This window comes from Bos taurus, chromosome 28, assembly GCF_002263795.3.
Source record: "Bos taurus isolate L1 Dominette 01449 registration number 42190680 breed Hereford chromosome 28, ARS-UCD2.0, whole genome shotgun sequence".
NCBI lineage: Eukaryota > Metazoa > Chordata > Mammalia > Artiodactyla > Bovidae > Bos > Bos taurus.
The window spans coordinates 26,776,613-26,788,124 of NC_037355.1; the positions used below are offsets into that span (position 1 = coordinate 26,776,613).

General features: G+C 54.5%; 1 protein-coding gene across 2 annotated transcripts; it reads right to left on the bottom strand.

Annotated features, from left to right (window-relative positions):
* Positions 1-6,676: 6,676 nt before the first annotated feature.
* On the bottom strand, positions 6,677-11,229 carry PRF1 (perforin 1). Of its 2 annotated transcripts, XM_005226334.5 has the most exons (3): positions 11,166-11,229; positions 9,092-9,631; positions 6,677-8,314 (listed from the first exon to the last, which is right to left on the bottom strand). In XM_005226334.5, the coding sequence occupies exons 1-3, from the start codon at positions 11,174-11,176 to the stop codon at positions 7,186-7,188; spliced, it is 1,680 nt and encodes a 559-aa protein (XP_005226391.1). In that variant the 5' UTR covers positions 11,177-11,229; the 3' UTR covers positions 6,677-7,185.
* Positions 11,230-11,512: the final 283 nt, after the last annotated feature.

The window sequence follows — 11,512 nt, forward strand, 5'->3', positions numbered from 1 at the left end:
TTGTGGAGATTAACTGCGAGCTCCAGATGTGCAGTCAAGCCCGGCAGTAAACAGATTGCCATTATAGTCTGCAAAACAATAGCAGCTGTTCTGGTTTGGCCGGCAAATCTGGCTTTGTGAAGAGAAGTGCCTGTGGAGCAGTACTTCTGAGAATGGGGTGGGGGGTGGTGATTGTGGGGTTTGCCCACCCAGCAGATTTGGGGTAACAGGGCTGTCGGGTTCTTCAGCCACACCCACTGTCAGGGACCAGCTGACTTGAGGACTTAGGGTCAAGTCCCTCCTAGCTGAAAAACCATGCAGAAATCATTGTTCTAGCTCCTTGTTCTATAGCTGGGACCTGGGGGCCTGAAAGGAGTTTTCTGTGATTATGAGGTACAAAAGAGAACTGGTTGGGGTTGGGGCTCAGTGTTGGATCAAAGTCAAGGTTCATATGGTTGAGTTTCTATGGCCAGTTTGGGGTGAACCTGTGGCTGGAGTCATTTCACTGCAGCCTGGATTGGCCATCAGTCCTTGGCTGCTCTTGAGGATCCTGTCTGTGATGGAGGTTGGTCTCTTTCTGTGCAACACTAACCCTCATCACCCCGTGAGAATCTCACCTGTGACCCTGGTCTCATCTGTACCACACCCACCCGCCACCCTATCACCCTCTCCCTAACAGTGAAAAGCCAGGCAGATGCCCAGTCTGCCCCTGTCTGTGTGTGTGGCTGCCTGGGCTGTGGAAGTCTTGGCTGGAAAAGACCTCTTTAGGCAGGGGTAGATGGGGGAAGGAGAACTCTGTGAGCAGGTTAAGGTGGTGGGCCTGCCCCTTCTGGGGTCACAGCTTGCCTAGACCAAGTGGGTACCAGCTATGCCCAGAGAAAGTGCTGTCCCAACTGGGACTTTCTCAGTTGGTAACTGAGCCCATTGAGAAATAAAAGGTCTGGGTAGATAATAATCGAAAGCCATCCTTCACCTTCCATGAAAGGTTCTTGTTTTCACTGTTGGTATCAGACAGGAGGAGGACTGACTGACCCAGTCCCCTGTCCACCTTGACCTGGACAGTGGGTGGCCCTTCTGTGGCTCCTTCACACAAAGAGGGGTGAGGGACAGCCATTGCCTGGACTGGAGTCAGCTTAGTGGTCCTTCTGCCCAACCAAGTGAGAGATGGGACTGTATATTTAGACACAGGATCCCTGATCCATGACCATGGCTGGATGTTGTAAAGGGGCAGGTTTCTGTGTCATATGATGGTTCATGGTTAGAACTTTCCATATGTAGAACAACTTCTGGAGGTAATGAGTTCTATCTCTGGGAGAATTCAAGTGAGGCTAGAAGATTCTTTGGTAGAATTCATTCATTCATCTGATCATCCAGTGTTTTTCAAGCATCAAACTGATGTCAGGTGCTGGACCAATTGATTCAACTGTGAATAAGATAGAAATGGCCCTTGGCCTCACAGTGCTGTGATGGGGAGATAATGAGGTCTATGGGAGCAGGGTATGGGGGGCCATGACCCAGACCTGCAAGCCAGGCTTCCTGCAAGAGGGCTTCCTGGAGGAAGCCACCTTTGAAAACTGAAGCCTGAGGCTGAGGAGGACTTAATCTGGATGTAAGATAAAAATTCCAGAAAGAGGAGGCAGCCCTCGGGAAGGGCTAGAGACAGTGTAGCCATCAGAAGAATCAGCTTGCTCAGTGAGGAAGGGCTTGGTGGGGGACAGGGTAGAGGCAGAGTTGATCAGGGCAGAATGTGGGTCACACTAGGGGCTTTGAACTTTATCCCAAGAGCCACAAGGAACCAATGAAGAATTTTAAGTGAGGCAGTGGTATGGTTTGCTTAGCTGGGTTTCCCCAGAGACAAACCTTGAGACAGGGATTTGCCAATGAATTGTTTGTGTAGGAAGTGATCCCAGAAAATACCCCATAGTGGAGTGGAGAATTGAGCCAGGGAAGGGAGACAGCCAAGAGAGCTTGTGTGGTCAAGCAGGTCACCACTGTGGATACTGGAGCTTAACTCTGTTGGGAAACTCTAGGAGTCACTGAATTTGAGTATGTCCCTTGGAGTTATCCCCACCTCTGTTCCAGCCCTGAGATGGAGAGAGCTGGGGTATTTATATACCACCTCCCATCAGGCAATGGTTGAGGGCTGTTCTGGGCTGAGTGGGGCATGGCATGATTCCCCAGCACTTCTGGCCTTCCCCTGGAGCCCTCAGGCAGAGAGGCAGGGCCAGCCTGCAGTAGGGCCCAGGGGATCCGGCAGGGTGTGGGCACCACTGTGGCTGTGGGGTGGAGGGACAGTGAGGGTGGACAGGAGCCTGGAGATCAGTGAGAAGGCCACAGGAAGACTTGTCCAAGCAAGAGATGTGGATGGCCTGGGTTGGAGAGGCTGTGATTGTGAGCAGAAGGGGGCGCTTGTTAGGAGGCTGAGTTGGCCAACTCTGGTAACAGATGTGGGGGAAGGATCACTGTAGAGAGGATTCACAGCTTCTCAAAGCTGCAAGGGGCCCCTGTGTCTCCCCTCGGGCTCTCTCCACCCCCACATGGCTGCTCTCCAGCAGATCCTCCCCTGCTCACACATGTCAGAGACACTGACACGGTCGCCGCACCAGCTGGGGCCACACCTCAGAGACCACGAAGCGTGTCTGCAGGGAGATGAGGGTGCTGTGGTAACTGCTTAGAAAACAAAACCTTGGCTGTTGTCAACCCAAGCCCCGAGTCGTGGAAGAGATCACTTGGGCCCAGGTGGCAGGGGCAGTGCCACCAGCAGAGTGCCACCCTGCTCCATGAATCTCTTCCACGCTCACATCATCTCCCCATCAGACACAGCCCATGAGAAGGCAGATGCTCCACATGGCTTGTTCACTGGCCCCAGGACCCGGTTGACAGAAAGTGCTCGGTAACCATGGGTGAATGCTGGAATCTGTGAATAGTCCCTGCTCCATGCCCTGGGGAGGGGAGTACTGGGAGCAGTTGAGTGTGACTCTAAGGACAAGGTCCTACCAGGGTGGAGTGGGAGGAGGGTTGGGAAAGGGGGTGGTGTGTTGAAGCAGCAAGGGAGAAAATGGAATGGTGTCATCACCAGGGTTTTTAGTTGCCAGGAATAGAAGCCAAGTCTGGATGAAATAAGTAGGGAAATAATTCAGCCCTAACCAATGATGGGTGGGAGGTGATGTATGGAAGCCCATCTCCCTCCCTCCCAGCTGGGATAACTCTTCGTTGGCTCTGGTTGCCCACATGGTAACTTGCTGGATCATGCCTCTTTTATGGCCACCCTCCCTCCCCTGGCCTACTACCCCTCTTCTCTACTGGGCTCCCTGGGGTCACTGCCCACATAATTGCTGGTTCAGCATCAGCTTCTGTAGGAATCCCAAACAGAGCTGGTTGCATCTAACTGGTAAACCAGTCACACATCTTCTCCTAGTTGCAGGGGAGGTCGGAGAAGAAAGAATAGGGCATTTTCAGCTTCTGGGGCAAAGTGGTCCCTCTTCCTACCAGACTCACTAGTATGTTATCAGTGCCCCTATAGGAAGCTGTCCTAGTCTGTTCTGGCTGCTATAACGAAATACCACAAGCAGGTGGCTTATAAACAACAGAAATTTATTTTTCACAGTTCTGGAAGTCCAAGGTGCTAGCAGATTCAGTGGGCTTGCTTTCTGGTTCATAGAAGGTATTTTCTCACTGTGTCCTCACACAGGGGAAGCAGCCAGGGATCTTTCTGGGGTCTCTTTTATAAGAGCAGTAACCTACATTAAGGGAGAAGGCAACGGCACCCCACTCCAGTACTCTTGCCTAGAAAATCCCATGGACAGAAGAGCCTGGTAGGCTGCAGTCCATGGGGTTGCTAGAGTCGGACACGACTGAGCGACTTCACTTTCACTTTTCACTTTCATGCATTGGAGGAGGAAATGGCAACCCACTCCAGTATTCTTGCCTGGAGAATCCCAGGGACGGGGAAGCCTGGTGGGCTGCTGTCTATGGGGTCACAGAGTTGGACACGACTGAAGCGACTTAGCAGCAGCAGCAACCTACGTTAAGAGGGCTCCACCCTCATGACTAATTGCCTCCAAAGGCCCCACCTTCTAATACCATCACCCTGACAATTGCTATTTCAATGCATGATTCGTGGGGAGACATAAACATTTAGACCATAGCCTGGGCATATTCAAATTATAACTTGAGGAGGGTTTATAAAGGGGGCTTCCCAGGTATCCCTAGTGGTAAAAGAACCCGCCTGCCAATGCAGGAGCATGTGAGACAAGGGTTCTATCCCTGGGTCGGAAAGATCCCCTGGAGGAGGGCATGGCAACCCACTCCAGTATTCTTGCCTGGAGAATCTCGTGGACAGAGGAGCCTGGTGGGCTACAGTCCATGGGGTCACAGAGTTGGACACGACTGAGCAACTAAGCATGTGCATTTGTATTTATAAATGGCCTCTTGACAAAGGTGTAGGGGGCTGTTGAGAAGCGGAAGGGACAGTGTGATAACTCAGGATTGGTAGTGGTGGAGCAGTCACCGTCCCTAGGTCTGAAGGGATGAAGGGAGGGAGCAATGTCTGGAACACAGAAAGAAACATGCAGAGACATTGAAGAGGAGTGGTGACACAGGGACAGCGAGCCCAAGGCCACCTCATTTGTCTCTGAGATCTCCCTCCTGCCCTCCCATCTCCTGCCCACTGACAGGCTCAGATCGGCCAGCCTCCGGGCCAGAGCAGGATGGAGCAGGGTGAAGATGAGAAGTGGAGGGCGGATGGAAGACATCAGGCACAGCAAGGAATTTCCTGAACAAGCGAGGGGCCCCAAGTGTGACAAAGTGTCAGTGGAATGTCAATGAAAGTGTTGCATTGGAGCTGAGGGCTCCTTGGCTGCCCCTCAACAGAATCAGCCGTTCTTTTTCCTTGGTAACACCACCCCTTTCCCTGTGGGTCCTCCTGTCCGAGTCCTGCTGGTCTCTGCAGAGCTGTTCTCCAAGTGGAGTGCCCACGACTCACAGAGCCCCGGCTCAGCCACTGACCTCTGCAGCCCTGGCCCAGTCGCTTCTTCTGAGCCTCTGTTTCCTTAAATGCAAAACCAGGAGGGTTAATCAGATGACCTCCCAGGATTGCTTCTATAGCACTGACCTTCTAGGAAGGCTCATGACCCCCTTCCAAACAGTCCTGGGAAGGGAGTAAAACACAGATCATCCTTTTGGGGAAACCAAGGCTCAGGGGAACTTTCTGGAGGTCCCTGACCATGTGGGGCCTAGACCAAGACTTCCAGTCTCTGGACAGAGCTGTTTCTGGAGCCAGGCCTGCCCTGGCCCCACTCTCCTCAAGGGTACGGCCCATAGCCATGTTATTTTCAACAACTACAGCAGCCAGAGTGAAGCTGCATGATTTCTCTTGTGCTCTTGTGTGTGTGTGTGTGTGTGTGTGTGTGTGTGTGTGTGTGTGGTTGTGAAGGGAAAGGTGTAAGAACAGCAGTTTCAACCAGGCTTCTAGAGCTTGCCAATCCCCCTGCCCCACTTGGGGACTCAGGGTCAGTGTAATGTCACTGCTGGGCTTTTGAGCCTATGGGTCCACAGACCTCAAAGGGCTTAATTTGTAGGGAGTTTCAAAGAGATCCAGGAGGCCTGTGCCAGCAACTCTGAGCCCCACCAACAGTGGCCCTGCACAGCCAAATCTTACCAGGTCTAGGAGGCTGCCCACTGCACGGGCCTGTGTTCTGGGGCCTGTGTTCCAGGCACATGAAACTAAGACCAGGTCGTGTTACATCACAGCCTGAGGCTCTGAAGGGTCCTTCATGCCAAGGCCAGGAGCCCTTGAAACCACTGCCTCTCCCCTAGAATTGTAGGATGCAGAGACCTGTTAAGTCAGCCAGGTTCTGAAATTAGAATTTTCAAATGATTGCTCTGGAACAATCATGACCTGCGTACATGTCCTCTGGCTTGTACTGCGCTTGCCTATGTTGGTTTATTTTTGCAAAGTGAAGTGAATTGCCAACACTTAGGAGTCAAGCTCGGAGAAGGCAATGGCACCCCACTCCAGTACTCTTGCCTGGAAAATCCCATGCACGGAAGAGCCTGGTGGGCTGCAGTCCATGGGGTCGCCAAGAGTCGGACACGACTGAGCGACTTCACTTTCACTTTTCACTTTCATGCATTGGAGAAGGAAATGGCAACCCACTCCAGTGTTCTTACCTGGAGAATCCCAGGGACGGCAGAGCCTGATGGGCTGCTCTCTATGGGGTTGCACAGAGTCGGAGACGACTGAAGCAACTTAGCAGCAGCAGCAGCAGGAGTCAAGCTGGGATTTCTAGTTACTTTAAGGAATTAGGAAAAGCTCCGGGCTCATGTTCCTGCCTGGGAACCTTTGGTTGTCACAGAGATGCCCCTCCCCTGCCCCGACCCTGGATAAGACATGCCCTTCAGCTCATCCCAGACTTCACCATTCCCTCTTATCTCCCCACTCAGAGCTGAACATCCACTCGTGTTTATTCCTGTTTATGCTGCTCTTTCTCGAATCAGAGAGTTATGAGGAGACTGAGATATTTTGAGTCCTCCCCATTTTCAACAGAATTGGGAAAACAGTTAATTTATATTACTTGCCTGCCCCTGGGGTCAACCACCTGTTCTGTTGGGTCGGGTTGCTAAGGTCGGAGTCCATCTCCGAGGCTATGGCTGGGCTCTGTCGTCTCCTCTGCTACCACCACCACCACCATCATGGTCACCATCACATCACATTTATTGGTCAGACTGTGTACACAATGAGACAAGTCAAGACAGTCCTGGATTTTGGCTGAGAGGCAAAGCTTGGTGGGCCAAGAAAACAGAGTAACCGGAGCAGCTGGGGCCAAAGACGTTAGGTCTAATATGATGAAGAATTCACCACGCTAGAAGCGGGGCTGCGAGGGAATGGTGTAAGTGACACCAGGCAGCCTGGCGGGCACAGCGTCCGGGCTTTCTGCCCTGTCCCTGACCTGTAGGGCAGTGAAGCACTGGCTGCAGGGCCTGACCCAGCTCCACCTACGTTCCTGGGCTCGAGAATATTGAAGAGCTAAGGCAGTTTGGACAGGGCTGAGGGCTGGCCTGTAAATCCAGCCACCTCATTGGAAGAAAAAAAGAAGTCTCAGTTTTCTGTCTGTCTAATGGAGATATGGAGATATAGGCCCTCTGGGTTCCTGCACTGGGTTCCTTTCCAGTTTGGCACAGAGGTCCTCTCAGGACCCACTTCTCTCACCACACTGGCCCACTCCGGTTTCCTGGAGGATTCCCCAGAAGCCCTTGGGGGGCATACTGCAGGCACCTCTCCCCCGTCAGGTGAGGCAAGCATTTGACCTGGTAGGAGAATTTCAGGAGACCGTGGTCCATGGGGCATGACACCTCATGTGAGCCAGACTTTGGGGTGCGGTCACAAGTGCCAAGAAGGTCATCGTCCCAGCCAAAGTCTGCATCCCAGACCTGCACCCTCAGGGGGCCCCCGGTGGCCAGGAGCACATCCCCGAAGTCCAGCCGCGTCATCCACCTGGGGTTGTTATCGTTCCATACTGTGGCGGTCCTCTGCTCCTGGCCGGCGAAGAAGACCTTCAGATAGGCGTCCGTGGCAGTGATCCAGTCTCCCCACAGACCTGATGCCTTGAAGTTCATGACCTCCAGGTGGGCCAGTCCCTTCTGCCGGGGACAGCAGTCCTGGGTGGTGGCTGCTGAACCAGGACACATGCACTGGCATGGGTTCTTCGGGTTCTTGTGTTGCCCCGGGGGGCACGGGCGGTTGCAGTCCCTCCAGCGTGCCCTGTCAGTCACGTACTTGCTCACGGCCTGCCTGAGGGCCTCCCGCCGCGGGTCCTGGCTCTCCACAAGCATGTGCAGAGGCTCCAGCGTGTAGTCCACCAGGCCAGGGCTGTCCTGCAGTGAGGCCACCCAGGCTGAGAACTGCTCGGGCCCAGCCTGGCTCCCGAAGAGCAGGTCATGCATGGTTGAGTGGTGGCCACCATCGACATTGGAATGGCGCTCCCGGTAGGCCTGGTGGAAGGAGGTCCCCACCTTGTGGTTCTTCTTCTTCTCCTCACATGCCTTGAACGATGGCGAGGCACTGGCCCTGTCGCTTATGCTGACCTCAGCCTCGACAGCCAGGCAGTCCTCGACCTCGCTGGCTGTGAGCCCCTCCAGGGCCAGCTCGCAGGTGCGCAGGGCGGTGAGGGCCGAGATGCGGCCGCCCAGCTCCATGGACCGGATGAAGTGGGTTCCGTAGCTGGAGATGAGCCTGTGGTAGTCGGGCTTGGTGGAGGTGTTGAAGTGGGGGGGCAGTGTCTTGAGGGCCCTCTTGAACTCAGGGTGTACTGGGGGAGTGTGCACCAGGTGAAAACTGAGAGGTGAGAAAAAAGCAGGTGAGCCCAGTGGTGGGCCCCTTTCAGTAACCCCCTTGAGATTGCCCAAGGTCGTATTAAATGTCAGAGCTAGGGCTTGAACCCAGGTGACGTGGCTGCAAAGCCCAAGCTCTGAATCACCCATCCAGCAGGAAAACCCACTCTGCCCATTGCCCCTTGGTAACCTAGATAGTTTGTATAGGTTTTTCTTACTCAAAAAAGTTTGTTTTTTCTCTCAATTTTCTAATTTTAAAAGCAATGATACCCTACTGTTGGTAACCTTCTGGCTTTGGAGCCTAATCCTGTAGGCTTTGTCTGTCTGTCTCTTGGGCTGGGTCCTGTGTGCTCAGGCTCCTGACAGCTCTGGCCATGCAGTCAGGAGGTGCCCTGTCTCACTGTGTGGGAAACATGGCCTTCCGTGAGAGAAATCAGGGTCGGTGACTCTAGGTCCCATGGAGACATGCATTTCTCAGGGTGACAAAGTCCCTGAGGACTTGGGGCGTGTCTACTTTTGTTCAACCTGTAGTCATAATTCCCAGCACAGAGCCTGAGAAGGCAGAAATGAAGAGTGCTTGAGTGGATGAAACAGGCCCAGGGAAGAGGGACTGAGCTGGGTCTCCTGCCCACTGGAAGCTGGCAATGCCCAAGAAAGAGGGGGTTTGGCATCTCCTCCTGGTGGAAGCAGCCTCCGGTCCCCACCTTACCCTTCCAGGACTCCCAGATCACCCTGAGTTTCCCGTTTCTTTTCTCAAGTCCCCTCCACCCCCAGTGCTCACCTGTAAAAGCGACACTCCACTAAGTCCATGCTGAAGCGGTAGTTGTCCTGGTGAGTCTTCTGGGCGGCGAAGTTGGCATCCTCGGAGTGGGAGCCCGCCACTGTCACACGGACATTAGCATTTGGCTTGGGAGACACGTCCAGCCCCACCTGCCAGTCGTTGCGGATCCTGTTGGCCGCCTCCCCAGCCACATCCTCGGTGGAGCGGCCCTCTAGCTTGACCACCCTGCGCTTGCAGCCCGCTCCGTGGGCACGCCAGTCGGTGATTGCCAGGGGCAGGCGCTGGAGGACATCCTTCTGCAGGGCATTGCGGCAGAGGGTGCAAGTGCCGTCGGGCCGCAGGAAACGCTGTGTGTCCACTGGGAACGAGCCTGAGCGCTGGAGGCTGGTCACATCCACGCCCTCCCCTGCCAGCCAGGAGCCCGGCACAAACTTGAGGGCGCGCTGGCACTCAGAGCGCGCGGCTGTGTAGCAGGGGGCAGGGGCAGGTGTGGGCAGAAGCAGGAGGATGCCAAGGAGGAGCACTCGGGCAGCCATGGAGCTGTGGAGACAGGGGGCATTTGGTCTCCCAGAAGCTGTGGGCAGGGGTGTGGAGGGTGGCCAACCCTTCCTCCAACTGTAGGTTATCAGGACATATGCGGTGGAGAGGGATGGAGATACATCTCTCAAGTCACTGGACGTCAGAGCTGGTATGGCCTTTACAAATCTGGTCCACCCCCTGCATTGTATGGCTGGACCCAGACAGGGGAAGGGACTTGCCCAAGGTCACACAGCCAGGCGGAGACCTTACTAGGATTTCGAATAGGAATCCAGATGGATGGTTTTGTCCCCAGGACCACAGCTACTGTTGGTGGAGAGGGGTTCTGCATGCAGAGGAGGGGGCAGAGAGTAGTTGGACAAGATTTGAGGAGGAATTTGGGAACTCTAGGGTAGCCTGGATTCTGGAGAGGGATCATTTTGGATTCAAGAACAAGCCATGCTTTCTTTACCCACTCCACCTCTCTCACTCCACCCCCTCCCCCATTAAGCTCTTAGCAGTACTGGGGAAGAAATGAGGTTGCACATCACCATCTTCCTCCCCATTGTGCCTTAGGGGCCTCTCTCTGAGCTCATGGAAGAACATCAGCCTGAATTCTAGGATAAAAGCTGCCCAAGCACCTGTGTCCCTAGATCCAGTGTGGGGAGGAGCCATTCGGCTTGGTCTCCTCCTGATGCTCGTCTCCTCTTTGGCCTTCCCTGCCCGGCTCTGCGGAATTCTGCTCATATCTGTGAGCTGCCTGTCACTAAACACTAGCTAAAATGTTCTTCCTCAATTGGAGGTGGCTCAGGAGCCTCACTGGGGCTGCTTATGAACTGGAATCTCCACTCTATCCCTGTCCAAACAGCTCCTCAGAGACCGCTCCCCTCTCGCACCTACCAGGGACAGCAGCTTGTTGGAGGCCCAGGGGATCATGGAGGGCAGGAACCTACCCTGCATTCTAGCTTGGAGCCTCCCATGCCTTCCCCAAAGGAGTGGCAAAATTCCAGGCAACACAGCAGGCCCCAGGGAGGTAAACAGGAGAAGGGGAGTCTTTGGAATGCCCTCAGATCATCTCACTTAGGGAGCCAGCATGGTTCATAACTTTAAAAAACTGACTCTGGGGACCTTCCCGGTGGTTTGGCAGATAAAGCTCTGTGCTTCCACTGCAGTGGGTGCAAGTTCGATCCCTGGTTGGGGAGCTAAAATCCCACATGTTGCATGATGTGGCCAAAAAATTATTACTCATTTCCACCCTGACCCCCATCATATTATCTCCCAGGGAGCCTGTTTCTGGACTCTTTTTAGTTTTAATTTGAAGGGGCCTTAAAGACGATGTACTCTAACCTCTTCATTTTGTATAACAGAAAACTGAAGCCCTGGGAGGGCGTGAAGCAGCCCAGAGAGTCAGTAGTAGAGCACAGTCTAGACACTGGCCTCTTGTCTTAAGGGACACAGCACTTCCTGCTCCATCAGGCTCTTCCCCAGACAGGCTTTTATGCCCCTCTGTCCCCACCCAGGGGCTCCCAGCCTCCCTGGCTCCCTGCTTCCTCCCTACCTGGAGTCCATGCTGAGATGCTCCTAAGCAGACACCTCTCCCCACGGACAGCTCCTGAAATGGTGGCGCAGCCCCCCACACAGGCTCACCACACAGCTCATCACCCAGGCCACAGCTCACATCACGTCTGCTTCCTGCCCCGCCCCCACCAGCTCTAGTCACGGGTCCCTTGTGCTCTCACCCCCCCACCTCCCGCCACCGCCCACCGGCACCCACCCTGTCCTCACCTCCCCATCCGGCTTGCTCACAGCCCTCAGGAAACAAGCGGTGAGGGCCAGAGGCTCATCTGCCATGCAGCGCTGCCTGGGGCATGGGAACCCGGGGCAAACAGGTGAGGTTCCGCGGGT